We start from the raw sequence: 20,140 nt of genomic DNA on the forward strand, positions 1-20,140 counted from the left end.
CGTGTTGAGATGTATTCAGATATGAAGAATATTTAATATCTATATTTTTCTTCATTGTATTACATAACTTAATATGTTTTCAAATATCTCTCAATAATTTCATCTCAGTCATTTGTGATCATAATTTTATCATTCAATTTTTGTTTTTTCGTTTAGTTCATATTTAGCTTTCATGCATACTACAAACTACATTTTATAACTTTCTCATATTTGAAGAGCATAGTAACAAAGACAACTCCATTTTTTGCGATTTCGAGACATCGATTGTTTCTCATAGAATTTTGTATGCTGAATGAGATTCTGGAATTGTTTATGTTTAAAAACAGAAAGAACAGAGCGAAAATAGCACTTAATTGTGCGCTTTAGAATCAAATTGTAGACAACTCCACTGTGGCTTGGTTTCAAATTAGGACAATTCCTTCAGTAGCCAATGAGAAGACCACATTCGTACCAACTTTTCCCCATCACGCATCGCGAATCCAACATGGCTGATTGTTTATATAATCGGTTTGTGGATGAATAAGTACTGTTTTACATAAATTTGCTTTGAAACCGAGTTAGAAAATACTTAGATTAAAACGTAGACAATTTAAATTTAAATATGACTTCTTTGATTTCAAAAACAGACTACTCCACTTTAAATATGGCTCCATTTGGCAGTGGCGTAGCGTCAATGTAAGCTAAAAGCTCAGCTTCCCCAGTTAATAATAATTTTATAATAAACCTGCAGTCTATGGACAAAATTATTTATTAATTTTAATAGAATTTATAATTATGCGTTAAATATTGTGATGCTGCAGCTCAGGATGATTTGTGATGCAGCAGTAAACTAGAAGCCTGCACACACCAGCTTCCAAGCAGACTGGTTTCTCACACTCATTCTTCTGTGTAACCCACCCCGCAGATTTTCCACCCCTTTCTAAATAAACTACCCTGGTCCAAGGCTCGCAGGAAGCTAGCTTTAACATTGAAAATAAGTCGTTTCCGAGTTATCCCTTTTCATCAGTTGTGTTCAGTGGAAGTGTTAGTGTGCATTGTGGCTGATATAATAAATAATGAGTGAAATAACAGTTCCTGACACCAATTTACTTGAATTTTTTAGGACAATTCTATTATCAAGACTGACTTACGAATAAAAGTGTGATCTAAAAAACAAATGACCGACTCCCTAGCTGTCAATGAAGGATACAACCAAAAGACAGATACATACATACGTAATGATACTAATACTGTATCTATTGACCGTTAATATTGTGATTTCTCTAAGTATGACAGGGAGTGAGCTAATGTTATACGTATACGTGTCTATTTGTTAGAGATATGTGTAAACTGTGAAATCATATTTTACTACGTACCATTTGAGGTCATGCCTTATTGGTGTTACTTACGAGGTTCCAACCAATCTTCGACTGCTGACTTGACATTGACTACTATTTATTTTAAGACTATATTTTTGTAATACGTTTTCTCATATTGCATGAAAGACAACTTGATTTAGCTTTCCCTGCTCAAAATTTCATGCTACGCCACTGCCGTTTGGTTTAAAAAACAAACAACTTCACGACTTAGTTTCAGAGATGGACAACTCCACTTTTTAAACTTAAATTGCGACCTGAATATTAATTTTAATCATATTTTGAGACTGAAAAAAATTTCCTATGACCCATGAGAATGTTTAAAAAAAGTATATTTATAACGGTGACATTGGTTTCCAAGGATCTAGTTTTTCGCCTCTCATGTAAAAAAAAACAAAAGCGGAGTTGTCCAACTTTGATACCAAGCTCCTCATTTATTCTATCTGTTCCTGCCATGGAACTTCCAGCTCCTTTATCATTTTAAGTTAAACTCAGGTGAGCCGTAATACATCCAAAGAAGATTGTGTTTGTTCTAATTTAATTTGTGAACATGATACGCTCTTATTGCACCCAGTAGACTGCTGTGCCATTGCTGATTACTCGGCTACATTGACTGTCACACGTTCTGTCCACCGAAGCAAATACGTGAGAGCGGATGATATGCATTTATTCATGAGTTTGTAACCTGCGCAAGGGTACACGTGAAGTGCGTGCGGTGTTTGTCCACGCCGTTAGCGACTCTTGAATTTTCAATAACCTGTTGCTATTATGAATATGAACCAAGGCTACTTAGTCCTCCTGTTGATAACTAATGTGGCTAAATAGTTAACATCACATAAAGTTGTGTCTGAAATCGAAGGTGATAACGTCACATGTGTGGTCCATGGTCCAGTGTCATGTGATCGTCAGCTGATGTTTTCTACACGAAGGAACCAGAGTTCAATTCCTGTAGGACAGTGGTTCCCAAGCTCGGGGTCGCGATCCCCAGGGGGAACGTGTAAAGAGTTGACTGGGATCGCGAGATGATTTACAAAATAAAAAAAAAGCGCCTTACTAACATACACTTACTGTTTGTTCAGAAACATAAACAACATTCAAGACAATAACAAAGGTTTAGTAGTTATACACTAAAGTAAAAAATAATTTTATTAACTCTACAATTGTGTCTGTTTTTCAGAAAGTACTGTACCTCTCAACTCTGGACTGTGTATTCGAGTTTATTTTATTTTAGTAGTTTATTTTACGACGCTTTATCAACATCTTAGGTTATTTAGCATCTGAATGAGATGAAGGTGATAATGCCGGTGAAACGAGTCCGGGGTCCAGTACCGATAGTTACTTACTTACTTTTACTGGCTTTTAAGGAACCCGCAGGTTCATTGCCGCCCTCACATAATCCCGCCATTGGTCCCTATCCTGAGCAAAATTAATCCAGTCTCTATCATCATATCCCACAACCCTCAAATCCATTTTAATATTATCTTCCCATCTAGTCTCGGCCTCCCCAAAAGTCTCTTTCCCTCAAACCTCCCAACTAACACTCTATATGCATTTCTGGATTCGCTCATACGTGCTACATGCCCTGCCCATCTCAAACGTTTGGATTTAATGTTCCTAATTATGTCAGGTGAAGAATACAATGCGTGCAGTTCTGTGTTGTGTAACTTTCTCCATTCTCCTGTAACTTATCCCGCTTAGCCCCAAATATTTTCCTAAGCACCTTATTCTCAAACACCCTTAACCTATATTCCTCTCTCAAAGTGAGAGTCCAAGTTTCACAACCATATAGAACAACCGATAATATAACTCTTTATAAATTTTAACTTTCAGATTTTTTGACAGCAGACTGGATGATAAAAGCTTCACAACCGAATAATAACAGGCATTTCCCATATTTATTCTGTCTTTAATTTTCTCCTGAGTATCATTTATATTTGTTAGTGTTGCTCCCAGGTATTTGAATTTTTCCACCTCTTCAAAGGATAAATTTCCAATTTTTATATTTCCATTTCGTACAATATTCTCGGCACGAGACATAATAGTATACTTTGTCTTTTCGGGATTTACTTCCAAACCTATTACCGATAGTTACCTAGCATTTCCTTATGTTGGGTTGAGGGAAAACCCCGGAAGATACCTCAACCAGGTAACTTGTCCCGACAGAGAATCGAACCCGGGCCACCTGGTTTCGCGGCCAGACTCGCTAACCGTTACTCCACAGGTGTAGACCTGTGTATTTGATACACAGATAGTGATACCACTTTCAAGTTCAAAGAGATTTTGTTTTGAAGACAATCGTAGACGAGAAGCTTATTTTGTATAAATATTAGGTTAAACGTTACACAAAAATTAAGAACTTCTGTTGTCCTAGGTGCGCAGTCAGTATAGTGCTGGCCTTCTGTGCCCGAGGTTACGGACCCGGCCCAGGTCGATGGCATTTAAGTGTGCTTAAATGCGACAGGCTCATGTCAGTATATTTCAGTGGCGATTCCTCCATGAAGGATATGAGGATGATCCTACAGTTTAATTTCGTGCCTCTGAGGATAGAAAACATTTTAATTACAGATTTTGATTTTCAATGCGTCCCGACTTATTAATTTCCTTTAAGCTTCCACTTTCTGTCGTGAGTTGTCGCCACTGTACAGCTCAGAAATAATTTCCGAGGGACCATCCAAATATCTTACAGCAAACGGTTTTTTCTAGCAGTGTAGTTACTTGACAGGGGAGAGTGCGGAGGGCGGGGCATGGCTTGAGTTTAACCGCGTTTGAGGATATGACCGTGTATCCTAATACTACGACCCTTCTTTCTGGGTGGTGGAGACCCTGTCAGAGACTACAATCAGTATTTTCAAGTACCCTTATAGCCTTCTTAAATGCAGTTCATTGGTCATTTTAAAAGAATAGAATAAACGAAATAATAAATAATTTAAATTGATATAATATAAAAAACAAAATGAATAAAAAACAAAATTACATGAAAATAAATAAAATAAGCTGTAATAAATACAAGAATTAACAGGGCTTTCAGATGACAGGACAGCCGAAAGAATATCTGAAGTTATATTTGGTCGTTTAGAAGAATTTAATTGTAGCAAGAAATTAATTGCGCAAGTACGACAGAACATCGGTAAATATCGGGCAGTACAATGGCTTAGGAGCCATATTAACAACTAAAAAGGGGACGAGAATCGAACTTCATTACAAATAAATTGCCAGTTTGAGAATGGTGAATCAAAGACTAACATAGGCCTACTTGTATTGATTTTGCATGCTCCATTATTATTATTATTATTATTATTATTATTATTACTAATATTATATTATTATTAATATTAGTTTCTGTCTTGGTCATCAGTCATCAATCTCATATCCTGCATACAAACAATATCATGAGTCACCACTGATATATTTACTGGCTTGTAAAAGAACTCCTGCAGGACAAAATTCCGGCACACAGGGGGCGCTGGATAACCTCGGCAATTGAGAGTGTCGGTAAACAAAATATAATTTTTAAGAGCTTCTTTTGCATGCTCGAGGTATTCATGCATTCTTTTGATCCACAACTGGTATACACTCTGCCAAAAAGCCTAATTTGAGCATTCCATCAGTAGGTAAGTATTCATATTTAAATTATTTTTCTTTTTGTTTTCTCGAATTTCAGCTAGTTGAGCGCAACTGTCTAAAATGGATTTAGAATCCATTTGCGATTGTCGTATTGCTTTGAGTGTCTTTCGGAAAATACTCAGAAGCTGTTGTTTAGAATTGTGCAAACTTAGTTTAACGAACTCAGCATTGCCGCATCACACGTAGCTAAATTTTACACTAGTTCTTCAGTGTAATGGAATGCATCAAATTCCTTTTTGTAAAGCGATGTAGTCCAGAAATCAAGTTTCTTTATAAATCCTTGATTTTATCCCTGACCGTTATTATGTTAAAATCTTGGCCTTGCAAATTCTTACTATTCAAAGTGTTTAAATGTTCGAATACATCAGCAAAGTGGGGTAGTAGAAATGATCTTCATGTAATATTTCATGTTATTGTTGCTTTATACAGAATGTTTCTAAATCAGACCGCACTGAAAGGAAGCATTGCAGCCCATGGGTTCCTTGACAAAAGCTGTTTGAAAGAAGGTTATCTATCCGATCCAAAAGTTTATCAGTCTAATTTAGAAACACCCTGTATTTTTTTTGTCGTTCTTTTGGCGATTTCCACTAATTTTGAGTAAAATTAGAGTTTTTTTTTTTTATTTTACATGAACTTGTGTCGACCTGGTTGGCGAGTTGGTATAGCGCTGGCCTTCTATACCCGAGGTTGCGGGTTCGATCCCGGGCCAGGTCGATGGCATTTAAGTGTGCTTAAATGCGACAGACTCATGTCAGTGGATTTACTGGCATGTAAAAGAACTCCTGCGGGACAAAATTCCGGCACATCCGGCGACGCTGATATAACCTCTGCAGTTGCGAGCGTTGTTAAATAAAACATAACATTTACATGAACTTACATTTTTCGAATGTAGCTATTTAAGCAAGTACCCTACCAGTTCGTGTAGAGGGGGATCGCATGCAGAAGTTTCGCCCAAAAGTGGGTCGCTCCTTCAAAAAGTTTGGGAATCACTGCTGTAAGATATTCTCGTACTGTTAGAGAACAGAATGCCTTTGTTCACAATCTTCACAAGAGAGACAGCGAAGCGAGTCATAGAGTTCAACCTTAAAACACAGTCTAGTATATACAGTCACGAAGCTTGAGTTGTGAGGGTGCTAGGAACAATAGACTGTGCCGGTACTATTTCGCATGTCTGTAATGAGGCGATATTAGCGATCCTAGTGGTTGGCAACTATCTATGGATGCATATTTACTAAGTATTGAGCTTCGTAACTGTATATACTAGACTGTGCTTAAAATATGGGATCGGTGGAAGCGAAATGATGGATATTAAAGGAATGATGTTTTGATGATTTATGATGGCGACGAATAAATTATGGTGGCATCTTCTTCCAAATTGATACATTGTGTATGCGTGCTTGTCCAAGAAGTGATAGCCAATACCTACGACGTTCGATTCAATAAAGCGAAAAAGTTAAACAATAATTCTGGAATATCGAAGCTCCTGAATGCCAGTCTTCTGACAGCCAAGCTGTTTAACTGTAATACTGCACGCCTAGTCTCACTACATGTGTAACGTGTTCAAGTTATGGATAAAGGAGGTTGGAATCATATTTTGCTATCCTAAGCGGAAGGAAAAATAGATCTCGTATCCCGGAAGTGACGTGTGGCCTCAGCAGTTCTTCTTCAAATGGGTTGGCACTCAATGCGATGTTAGTCTATATCAGCGGTGACCAAAACTCGAGCTGGAGTGATTACATGAGACAGACAGCCTATGAAGTAAGGATACGGAGGAAAGGTAGTTGGCATCAAAACTACAACCAGTGATGGTTCCTGTACTAACATCTTGATCAATCCCGCGGATAAAAATCTCAAACTTTGCTGTATCAGTAATGTCACTGCTGCCATCAAGAGCCAGTGAATAATATACGATTTTTCTTGCTTTTTTTTTTTAACCTTCCTCTTGAATACAATGAGGAATTTTCTAAAGTATTTTCTCGATACTTGGTCGAGAAATTCGTAGTTTTTCAAAATTAAAAACTTCTTATGGACAAGTTATTTAAGCTATTTTAATCACGAGATATTTCATTAGATAGTGGACTTCCTTACATTTATTTATCTCATCTTTTTCTTTCTGGCTATGACTTAAGACATGTCAATTCCTGCGTCTAACAATTCGTTGGCACATAATATTGTATCAGTTTTTCTACAATATTATTATTAAATGAATAACTAGTAAATAGTTACCCTCATCTAAAGATTAAGAAGATTAAAATTGAGATAAAACCTAATAATTTTATCCTTCTAGGGAGAAGATCTAAAAATATCGATATTCATGCACGTACAGAAGAATTATAGAAACACAGACTTAGTGGTCAGTAATAATAATAATAATAATAATAATAATAATAATAATAATAATAATAACAATAATAATAATAATAATAATAATAATACATCATTCAGCGTGGAAATTGTTTCTATATGCTCCTAAATTTTGTCTGACAGAACAACAAAAAAGTTCTTCTTCTCATTCTTTTTGAAACCACCTTTTACTGCTTGTAGAGACAGCGTTTGTAGAGCGACATGATACCGCAACTGCTTGACCTCAGTACGTGAATGAAATACACAGCAATGTACAGGAAACTCCTCGTACCCGTTTGTATGTCTATGATTACACGATGTAATCACGACACCCGCTTTGGTCACCGCTGGTCTATATGCATCAGTTCTGAACACCGCTTTGAGGCATCGCTTTAAATAATATGATGCTAATTTCAAGGATTCTCTTTCCATCTCGATGCCGCAGCATCTGATCTTAAATATTTGGTGTGGGAGCTGAAGCACTAGGTATGCTATTAGTAGTTTGTTTGTCTATCTTACTACACTGTTACACTATATTCTTACACTTAACACTTCATCACTATTCCTATTATATTACTTTTGCCACCCCTAACTTTCTTGCATTCATTTTTAGCACTCTTCTTCCTCGCCATTCTGTCCTCCATTTCTCCATTTAATAACCTCTCAAAAGCCCTGTCTATTCTGTCCTCACAGTCACTAATATCTGGTAGTCGTTTCGTTCCTTCGCTCGTTCTTATCATGTCCAGTGTTGCCAACACATAAATTGTATCCCCCTCAGTCTAACACCTGGAAATCCGTCAGAAACCGTCAAAATAAAAAAAATAAGACAACTTAAGTACCAATCTTCATTAAAATATTAATTTGTCAACTTCTGACTTGATTACTACGAGGAAATCTGAAACAGGAGATTCTTTAACATGGTACGGCACAGTTCAATGAAAAAAATAAAATCCCCCAAAAATTAAACAAATGAAATGATAGCAGCTAAAAATAAAAAAAAAAGACGATGCAAATCGTAATTTCCGCCAGAAAATCCGTCATCCGTCAAAGCCATTCTTTTTCCGCCCGCTACATTGAAATTCCGTCACTTTTGACGGAATTTCCGTCCAGTTGGCAACACTGATCATGTCTTCTCTTGCATTTCTTCCGTTAGTCTTGCCTGTGCTCCTGACCTCAGATACTTCCAGCTGTTTCCCTAATCCTTCGTTCGCAGTAGTTTCTATCTGCTTCACGTTTTGTTTTCCTCCTTGGTTTATTCTGATCAACTGTTTCGTACTCGAAGTCGGCGCCAGGTATACCAATATTGTTACATCGCAATGGTCTGTATACTATTTTGTGCGAGATCGTGCGTATTTGCTTGTTTTCCGCACAGAACCAATACGCGGGAAGTGTGAAATACCACATTCAGTATTCCCAACGTAACACATATAACAATTTCCCTCTTCTTACCGCTTAAGCGCGACATTCATTTCACTGCTTTAGGCTTTTAACATATTATCTTTAGAGACGTTTAACATAGTAATAATTATAAATTGGAAACTTACCACTGCAATTTCACCTAAATTGCAATGTTAATTATTGTTTTTAAATATTTGCAAAAATTAAGTAAAGTCTACTACTCCACGAAACTTATTGCATTCCTGATACAAGTAACATTAAGGAAGCCGTGAAAAAATCAACAAGATTCCAGATGCCGATGTTATTACTGCAATATGAATATGTTATATAAATAAAATTGTTAAAATATTAAAATGAAAAATAAATCATTACATAACCTTACCGTTTGTTTTAAGTTCGCATTTATAGACTGGGGGGAAAAAAAAGACAGACGTATATCACGGCCTGCTGGAGTATAGTAAACACAGAAAAAAATTTATAGCAACAATGTTGAAGAAAAATATTTTGGTTTTCCGAAGTTGCCGTCATTAAACAGAAACCAAGATGGAGATTTCATTGCAACTAATTAGAAATTCGTCTTTAAGATATGTAATAAACGATTTTCGCACAAAATAATGTACGATACACGAGCGGTATGTTTGTTTTCATGTTCTCGGAAATTAAAAAAGCTCAACTACGTTTCGCTTTTTCAATCTTTTCCTCGACCATGAAAACGTCAACATACCGCTCTTGTAACGTATATTACTATTTTATTACGACTAGTATTTGAGCTCAATGGCTCATAGGTCTACTAACTATAAGGACGTGAAAACTTACTTCGAGTATTGCATTATGGAACAATGGCGCTTATATCACAATCTAGTATATACAGTCACGAGGCTTGAGTTTATGAGGGTACTAGGAATAATAGACTGTGCAGGTACTATTTCGTATTGTCTGTAGGGAGGCGATAGTAGCGATCCTAGTGGTTAGCAACTATCTATGGCTGCATATTTACTACGTACTGAGCTTCGTGACTGTATATACTAGACTGTGTTTATATGTTGAGTAGGTAGTCGGTTACCTTTCTTCATGAATCCCTGATCCGTCATGTGGCATGCGAAGCAAGGTCTTGTTCGGGTAGAACCATTATAAAATTGTTATAAAAGTAAAATTAAAATTAGAAACTCATTTATTTAAAAAAAAAAGGAAATAAATAATTATTCCAGACTACATGTTACTGTTTTAATTTTGGCTGTCTGTCTGTCTGTCTTCCTACTTGTTTATTTACTTATCCATTTGTCTCTACTTGTCTATCCGCCTGTCCTTCGATCCATAGATATTTCTATAACACATTCATTCACATACTGTACAATTATCTCTTTACCTGTCCAGCTATTTGCGTACTTCAGTTCTTCTCTACCTGTTTTGCGTCTAGTTTCTCTGTGTATCGAGCTTGTTTAACAACTTTACAGAATGCAGGTCTGACGAGCGCATGCTATATGGGTAGTAGGACCGAGGAATTAAAAGATATTTGCAATCATAGGAAGCGACGGCTTGATCATCAGATACTTAAGTTACTTGAAGTAGAGAAAAATACCCTACAGACTGACGGGAAAGAAGGTCGGGATAAGGGCCAAGATGATGATACTAGGTTTGTTCCTGCAGCAGTTTCCAACCATCATGTCATGAGCATGCGTACATCGGCTTTACTGTTCGTGCAGCGATAACTTTAAACTGCAAATAAATAAATAAATAAATAAATAAATAAATAAATAAATAAATAAATAAATAAATAAATAAGTAAATAAATAAGTAAGTAAGTAAATAAGTAAATAAATAATAAGTAATAAATAAGTAATAAGTAATAAATAAGTAATAAGTAATAAATAAGTAAATAAATAAGTTAATAAGTAAGCAAATAAATAAGTAAGTAAATAAGTAAGTAAATGAATAAGTAAGTAAATAAATAAATAAATAAATAAATAAATAAATAAATAAATAAATAAACAAATAAATAAATAAGTAAATAAATAATTAAGTAAATAAATAAATAAACAAATAAATAAATAAGTAAATAAATAACTAAGTAAATAAATAAATAAACAAATAAATAAGTAAGTAAATATGTAAATAAATAAGTAAAATAAATAAATAAATATATAAATAAATAAATATGTAAATAAGTAAATAAATAAATAAGTAAATAAGCAAATAAATAAATAAACAAATAAATAAATAAGTAAATAAATAAATAAGTAAACAAATAAATAAGTAAATAAATAAATAAGTAAATAAATAAATAAGTAAATAAATAAATAAGTAAATAAATAAATAAATAAGTAAATAAATAAATAAGTAAGTAAATAAATAAATAAGTAAATAAATAAATAAATCTCAAACCACACTGCCGCATGCGCATTAAGACAGTTGTACTTTACATTTATCCACTGGAATGGCACACACGTATTTTTTGTATTAATATTTTATGTTCCCATGCTTATCTTTATTTGGTTATTAAATTATACTGTGAAAATTAATTACATCTTCAATATACGAGATTAGTGAATTATTTTACAGTACCTACATAAGCGTTCGTGCAGGGATGGTTTGAAATTAATTTCGAACCGATCATCGCTGATCATGCGCAATAATTGAGGTTGGAAGAGTTTTCAAACAGTAAAGTTGGCAAGCCATCATAAACTCGCTTCAGGAACAAACTTAATTATTATGAAGAGGAGGAGATGCTGATATGATTACAGTGCAAAGATAAAGACAAGAGAGCGGAGAGCGCGGAGGAAGAATCTACTTCACAACCGTTTTATGAGCCACAAATTTCAGATGATCAGCCCGAGATGGTTTGGCACTCGCCCTTCCTGTAAACATGAATTGTATGTGGAATGGGTTACAGCTATTCGGGATTATTGCGGAATAAAGTGAAACTTTTATGGAGACGGACCACTGCCTAGATAGAGTGCGAGCTTATCTATTCGCTGTCTCAATTTTAAGTACTGTACCTTTAATCTCTCGGTATGAGGAGATGACAGTGTTGAACCTTGCACTTCTTTAACTATAGAACTTTAAGAAATAAAGTATATTTTGATTTGTCGTGGATTAAATGTTTTGTTATCAGATATATTAGCAAGATGCTTCATAAGATCTGCGTCGTAACATTTATTCCAGGCATGTCAATTGATGCCCACAGGAGCAAGCGCGCGCTTTAGAGCCCAGGAGAGCCTGAGCGCTTTACAGCGGAAAGGAAAGAGACAGACGAAAGAGGTGGTATATGCCGCTTGGTCGAGCTATATTCAGGGATGGCCAGCACTGATTCAATAGATAAAGAGAAGAGAACTTATTAAAACTGTATCCATGTTGATTTTTAGATTTGCCTGAGAAGTATAAGTGCATTATAAGAATGTAAGTTTTAATTTTAATGCTCACTTTTCACAAGTTTGATTTTTTTATTCAAAATAAATATTTTCTCAACTTTTCGTATAGAAAAATGAAATTTTCAGGTATAGGCCTATTTATTTAGTAGCCTTACAGAATGTTTTCGTAAATCTAATATACCGTATATATACGTATTACTGAAGATAGTGTATTGAAAATTTTGAAAATATTCGCATGGAAATTGTTTGTAAGGAAATGAATTAACAAAGCAACTACTGTTACATCATAAGCAAAATATATGTGCCCATGTGTTGTAAAAATGTCAGCTCTATAGCTTCAGCACATTTCGAGAAAATAATTTAATATTCTGGTGATAGGAACTTGCTCACAAATATCACCTTAAAAGCATAATGCGATAAGAGTTTTGTTATGTAATATTAGTTACACTTAAAGCAGGTACATTACCTAGGTAACTTTGCTTTGTACTGTAATATTGTGTTGATTAGTTTATTGATTACTTTTGTAAGGCTAAAGGTACCATCAATATAAATTCCAACTTATCATGTCATACTCAATCTCTTTCTTTGGAATATCACTTTCTTTATGAATGATGTGTTTCATCCACTTAATACAGTATAATATTACGCTACTATGGAATTTAAGTGAATATTCCTTCTTAACTCTCTATTATGTTATTAAGATTTAAAACACAAGTGCAATATTAAGAAATCAGTGTTTGTACTTTTGTTTTACAGACAATATAGATAATATTAAACAGAAAAAAGTCATGTAAAAATAACGACATAAAATTTCACGTTCTGTTTGAAGTTTGTGCACCACTGTTTTCTTAATCCAACAGGTTGCTTATTCATATACACAACCTTTCCTCTTTCCATACTTAGCGCTTGCTGCCCGCTCACGACGTCAAGGTCAGAAAAATGCGCTTGCTTTGACATCACTGCATTATTCGATGCACTAGGACCGTAATTTTTTCACGTGTGCAAGGTGATTCGTATAGAAATCATAATTTTCATAATGTGTTGATTATAACTAGAAAGTTGCCAGTAACGTATTATGTCTTAAACGTACACTATCTTTGGGAGCTTACTTTACCTTTACAAGAAATGCTGAAAATACTCTCCCTACATATTCCATGTTCCTGGCCGTTCGCTGGAACGTTGTCAATGCCTTTGATATCGTGCGCATATCTTCAAGAACTGGAAGACTGAACAAGGAAAAACAATGCAAGGCATCAATCCAAAACATCCCATAAAAACATCAGTCGCCCTTTTCCGTCACAATACTGATCATGACTGTCTTTGGAATATTGACGTCTTCAGCTTGCATCCTTTTAAACTCATCTGAATCATTAAGGTACTGAGAAATTAACTCGAAAATGATTCAATTAATGGGATAAGGACTTTTCTTTTTTATTCAGTTGTAATCCTAACATTAGATTAAATAAATAAATTGCAGTTACATTATTAAAAAGTTTACAGGTATTTCTGAAATGTTCATTAATATTTCTCACTTTCTTATTAGCACATAAAGAATCATGCAAGTCTATGAGGTACATTTACGACTATAATGTTAGTGAGAGTCTCGTTGGATAAGGTTTTTCTCAACACTTTAATTGCATCTTGTGACTGAATTCTACTAGCATCGTATGAAGCACCTATTGTTATTATTACAAAATAATTTGAGATTAAGTTTTCACAATCTTTCACCATAGAGGAAGTTACATTATTTATTGCATTGGGTTTCACCGTACCAACTATTTCGAAATTATTAGAGAGATAAGAATAATTCATTATTTTTAAACATCACGATCAATACTATCGCTATAGAGTTTCACCTTTCTTTTACATTTTCTATCCTAGTATTGAGATTATTACTAGAGCCAGGAAGTTCATGCATTTGCATATATTTTTCCATTGGCTGTAATTAATTGCTGATTAATTATCTTCACGAATCATCAACATTTAAGCTTATCAAATCAAATTATATGTTGCATATTTTGGTGTTTTTTTATAAATTCATAATACAGTATTTCATAATATTTATATTATTGTGGGATATTTTCGCGTTTAAGCTCATTAAAGCTGATTGTATGTTGTGCAAAAATGTATAACTTGGATTTTTTAAATAAAAGCATTACACTCTGTTTTTGAAAACTGGTACTGAGTGAAATTATAATAAAATAATAATAATGTTAATAATAATAATAATAATAATAATAATAATAATAATAATAATAATATAGTTTTATTTTCGCATCAGGCCTTCTCTTCCACTCAACCAGGATCAATTTTATAATTTAAAATTATTTTTATCAGAAAAGTATTGAAAGTTTCACAGCACACCTAGCGAATCTTACGGCAAAGTAGTGTGCCGCTCTGAACAATAAATGTAAGTTTAATCTCGTCTAGTTTGACCTCTATTGTTATTGCATTTATTGCTTATCATTATTGCTATTATTATTATTATTATTATTATTATTGTTGTTTTTATTGTTATTGTTGTTTTTATTGTTATTGTTATTATTACTATTACTATTATTATTATTATTATTATTATTATTATTATTATTATTATTATTATTATTACTTATTTATTAGTAATATAAAGAAATATATAATTTTATTAGTGCATATTTATTGGCATATTTTAAGGTTTGTAAAGACATATTTGCGTACATACTTAGTACTCCCTCTGTTCCAAAATATGGTATAGAAAGATGTCATTTATTCCATCACAAAATATGGTATACGTTTAAGTTCTCAGTAATATAATGTAACTTTAATACATATTCTAGATACTTATTTGTTTGATAAATTAACACAAGAAAAACTAATAATTAAAGTACATTTCATTCTATGTGAAGTCAAATTAATAAAAGAAAAAACATTGTTTTGACAGAGGCAAATTAACATAAAAACTGCAATAAATTACAATCCGTTTTTATACAGGTGTTAAGCCTTAGATGTTCTATGCAAAATTGGGTTGGTGTTACATTTTCTGCAACAGGAACACCACAGCAGGTACCCATTTGATTTCTGCTCGTAATGAACTATTTAAATATTATAGTTTGATGCACTACAGAAGATTAGAAACATTCACAACTGCACTGTCTGGTAGTCCCTTCAATACTGAACAGAATACCACACAGCAAAACATTTCGTGCGCGCATGCGCAGTAATCAAAATTGTTTTCTTCGTTACTATACCATATTTTGGAACGGAGGGAGCAAGTTTTTAGAGCATGAACTTCCTGGTCCTAATGATAACTCTTAATAACGTTGTCGGCATCATTTGTAGTGTCAAAAACTGGAAGATAGAGAATCGGTTGATTGCACAGCAGAAGTATTATCAACAATTTTAGGCGTCGTTGATTTTATAGAATTACTTAAGTACCTGAGCCCAACTCTTGAGATCGGTAGAACTTAATTGCTTCTCTAGACTAATTTCAAATTTAAGCTGTTCATTTTATAATTTTAACTTGTTAATATCATCTTGCAATAGGGCGATTCTCTTGTGCAGTGAACTTTCATCATCACGTTTACAGTTTGTAGTTTCTTTAACAATAAATTCCGAGTTGTTATCAATATTTTTATCTTGAATGCATAACGGACAAATCCATAAACTGTTATCGTCTTTAATTCTGCTAGTATCTATGTTCTCACAGCGAAAATGGATCAACCCATCACATTAATCATACCAAATGCCATATCGAATAATCTTTTTTACATTTTACACATATTACATTTATAATGCGAGTATTTTCCAAAAAATATTGAATTTTTTTGGGATATTATTCCAGCAATATACAATTTTATTTTGGTAATAAAATAAGCATCATTTTTGGATAGATTTCATTAAACACATACGCTGTTCTTATACATACGCCATGAGTATTAAGATATTAGCAACTAAAGACGGACAATGTTAGGCGAAAATGTGTTTATTTAATTTAGTGTTCCTCCAATAATTACGTTTTCAAAGTTAAAATAATTAAATAAAAATATTGAAAAATAAATTAGAGGATAATTGAAGGACTTAACATTCTAAATGTGCAAAGTACCATTTTTAAAAAATATCATTTTATTCAATCTAAGGGAGAAACATCCATATGAGAAAAAAAAATGTTATGTTTTATTTAACGACGCTCGCAACTGCAGAGGTTATATCAGCGTCGCTGGATGTGCCGGAATTTTGTCCCGCAGGAGTTCTTTTACATGCCAATAAATCTAATGACATAAGCCTGTCGCATTTAAGCACACTTAAATGCCATCGACTTGGCCCGGGATCGAACCCGCAACCTTGGGCATAGAAAGCCAGCGCTATACCAACTTGCCAGCCAGGTCGACTTCCATATGAGAATATCATACTAAATTGTCTTCACCATTAGAAATTATATTTATTCTGTGATAATTTCTTCCAGTTGGCTTACGAAATTCATGAATTGCAGTATTTCTTAACGCAGACCAAATCCTTTTGTCTGACTCTTTCTAATACCTTTACCTTGAACAAATCTGGTGTCCTGTACTTGACACTGGAGTGACTATATCGGCGGACATTTCACGTTGAGCAACTGCTCTGTCAGAAGCTGTAGCTACTCTGGACAACTCTGTTGTCTGCCTCCCTGTTTTAAAGAAGCTCACAGACGCTCGTTTTTCCGAGTTCACTACGTCATCTGTTGTTTTGGAACTCACTTGTCTGAGTTGATGCAGATTGTGAGATATTGCGTAAGCTGTTGTCCTACGTACAGGATCTCGGTTGTCAATACGGTTATGTTTTCGAAGAGCATCTATTTACAGTATTTTATGTTTTTGTTGATTTATCTATTTTAGTGTTTTGGCTAAATATGTTTGCTCTATATGAATAGAGTGTGATGTTGCAATGAGTCAACATTCCAAATAATGCTCAACAATTATTTTAAAATTTAACTGATTTAGAATTACATAAGTCTTAAGCTTGCAATATTACTGGACTGAATCATTTGTACGCTGAACAGAGGTACAACACATTGGGTAGTGATGAGCCGGATAGGAGAGCTGTTAACCACGAAGATAGAGGTGAGTCAGTTAAGGGGTTAGGTACAGCTTACTGCAGTAAAATTTTTGGAAATATTCAACATTTTTTTCCTCCATTAACGTATCTTGTACAATAATGAAAATTGATATGTGTAAAACACTGTCTTTCTGCTATATGAAAAAAAAATATTTTTACGATTTAAACAAATTTTTTTTTTCAAAATTCAAAATGGTGGCATTTCACTTTGCAGTGATGAAGCGTTTCCCCCATAACTCATAAACTTTTTCATTTTCTCTCTCTTTTATTTTATTGCTCAAACTCATGTGTACAATGCCATGCTCTTTCAACTACATTCCTTAATAAATAATATTTTTTTTATTTTGTGTTAGAAGAAAATACTGACACTTGACCATTTTTATCTGACATTCTATCAAAGATAAACAAATTATTTTGGATTATACTGTAGATATGGCATGCATAAATACACACAAAAAATTTCATCACAGAATGTTAGATAGTTTTTGAGTTATGAGGGAAACGCTTCATCACTGCAGAGTGAACTGCTACCGTTTTGAATTTTGAAAAAAAAAAAAAAAAAAAAAAAAAAAAAAAAAAAAAAAAAAAAAAATGTAAATAATTTTTTATCGTAAAAATAATTTTTTCATATAGCAGAAGGACAGTGTTTTACACATACTATAAAATAATTATAATTATAATTATAATTTTCATTACTGTACAAGACACAGTAATTGAGGAAAAAAATATTGAATATTTCCAAAATTTGACTGCTATAAGCTGTACCTAACCCCTAAAGGAAAGCAATTTTAAATTTAAACTTACACAACTTTAAGTTTGTGCCTGCCAGATTTTCAACGTGTTTTCTCAAATTACTAATGAACTTGATGCTGAATTTTTGTTCATTACTTTATAATTAATTTTTATAGTAGTAAATTATAAAAAAAAAACATTTTTATGTTACATTTTGCAGGTGAAAACAAGGTAAATTGGGATGCATTTGCGTTTCTTTTATTGCGTAACATTATACGATGAATTTACATCCCACATACTTATTGTCAAATGTTTGTATTATTGAAACATATTTATGTGTTATTTCTGTAATGAGGAGTTTATTAGATTGTCTTTCCTTTAAATAAAAAATATATTGAATAAACGCACATCCTCCCAAAATACCAAAAACATTATGTATAAACAATCATCAGTAAATAGTTTCTTTGGAATGAGTGAATAATAATTCTTACATTCTGGTTTAGGTATTGAAAGTATTTAATGCTTTTCATCGTAGTCTAAGATTAAATAGTGAGAGAAGGTGCGTACAATATGACTTCATAAAAAATGCAGCTATGACGGACATTGGAAGGCTTGTAAAACAACGGCAGTTAGTCTTTCAAGTTCCCGTGTTTTAACAAAATTTATTCGTGCTCTGTATACTAAATACAAACCCGTGTATATCTATTCAATTAAGTTCGTTTTCAATGTGTTCCTCCTTCTAGGATGACAGATTTAATACCCAATAATACTGTACATTCCCGTCACTATATCATTTTCAGAAAAATCGTGACTTACCTTGTTTTTCCACGCAATCTTGAATTTATATTACAAATATGGTTGTGGTTCTAAAAAGTATGTGATGACTTCTGAAGGTAAATAAAAATGAATGAATTCCAAGACAAGCGTATTTAATTTATTTACGAGTATATATATTTCTACTTCTATATAAAATGAGTCTAGCGTTAAGCTGAATAATATTATTTAGTCACTTTATAGGAACAGGCGCTAGTAATACTAATGAAATTAAAAAATTATATATGAAGTTTCAATACAATTAATTATCGACATTTATTAGTCATTTAAGTAGAAAGCGGTATTTCCGATCTTAGTACAGTAAAACCTCCTTAATCCCTACCACGATAAGCCGGATTTCGCTTAATCTGGACATGCAAAAAACCATGAGTTTGGAAAAATTGAAGAAATTTGTTTTAAGACTTACTTTTATAGAATTTAGAAATCTTCTCACTATTCCTGAGCTGCCACTTAATCATATAAATGTTTACAAGTTCAGTGAACCATTAATTTTGTTTTGACAATGAAACTCGTACAAGTACATAACTGCAAATACATTTTGAGATTAGTGGAAATATACCTAGTTTTAGAGAGGTAAGTGTTACAAAAAAGTAAAGAATGCTAATGAACTTGGTTTCATTTCGAATATAGGTGATGCTTCCGGAGAGCAATTGATCGTTTCAATGCAGCTAAGGTTACAATCGGAATAATAGATGTAGGTATTCCAAGCCTCTTAAACACATCTTTCATGAAGAGAGTAGCGGTACCTCTTGCTCCAACCAGAAGTCCGATTACTTCAAGCTCTTCTAGTGGTACTTTTGGAGGTAATATGGAATAGTAGGATTGTAGATATTCTTTTTTTCCTTATCCACTTCTGCTGGCTGTTCCTCATTCGTTTCGAAACGCACAGTGGGATCAATTATGAATCCAGATCTTGTAGATTCCTTGAAAGCTATTATATCTATGCGCCGTGTACTGCCAGTGACGGAGAGACCATGTACTTCTTCAAAAGTGTTGTAATCGGCATCTTTAAGGGCAGTGGCTATAATTTGTGGTATCTAGCGTTTCTCAGAGCTTCGCCTTGCGGACAGGATCCCAGGACTAGAAATTACAATAATTACAGTATTACACTTATAGTGTTAAAAATAAAGTTTGCATTAAGGTAATTAAACTATAAAAACAGACAGCCTATTATTTTCGATTACACAAATAAAGGTTTAAAGTATAAATAAGGGGAAAAACGAGAATGCAAGGTTTTAAATGTGGCTAGAAGTCAACAATCGCATTCGTCATACAGCTCCATAACGGCTAAGAATATTTGGCCATGTCCTTTAAATACACCATAATAAACGTATTTTCACAGTCTACAATATACAGTCGCGAAGCTCAATATGTAGTAAAAATGCAAACATGGATAGTTGCCCACCACTAGGATCG

General features: G+C 33.5%; 1 protein-coding gene across 2 annotated transcripts in view; it reads left to right on the forward strand.

Moving 5' to 3' along the window:
- The window catches only part of ClC-a (chloride channel protein 2), a 266,134-nt gene that overhangs the window by 49,824 nt on the left and 196,170 nt on the right, over positions 1 to 20,140 (forward strand). Inside the window, exon 1 of one of the 2 annotated variants that reach the window (XM_069835336.1) lies at positions 17,044 to 17,163. The exons of the other annotated variant lie outside the window; for it this stretch is intronic. Coding sequence (XP_069691437.1) covers positions 17,125 to 17,163 — 39 coding nt within the window. The 5' untranslated portion in view covers positions 17,044 to 17,124. Of the gene's footprint in view, positions 1 to 17,043; positions 17,164 to 20,140 lie in introns of those variants that run through there. 2 annotated transcript variants of the gene reach the window in all.

The sequence above is a fragment of the Periplaneta americana genome, chromosome 1, assembly GCF_040183065.1.
Source record: "Periplaneta americana isolate PAMFEO1 chromosome 1, P.americana_PAMFEO1_priV1, whole genome shotgun sequence".
Classification (NCBI taxonomy): Eukaryota; Metazoa; Arthropoda; class Insecta; order Blattodea; family Blattidae; genus Periplaneta; species Periplaneta americana.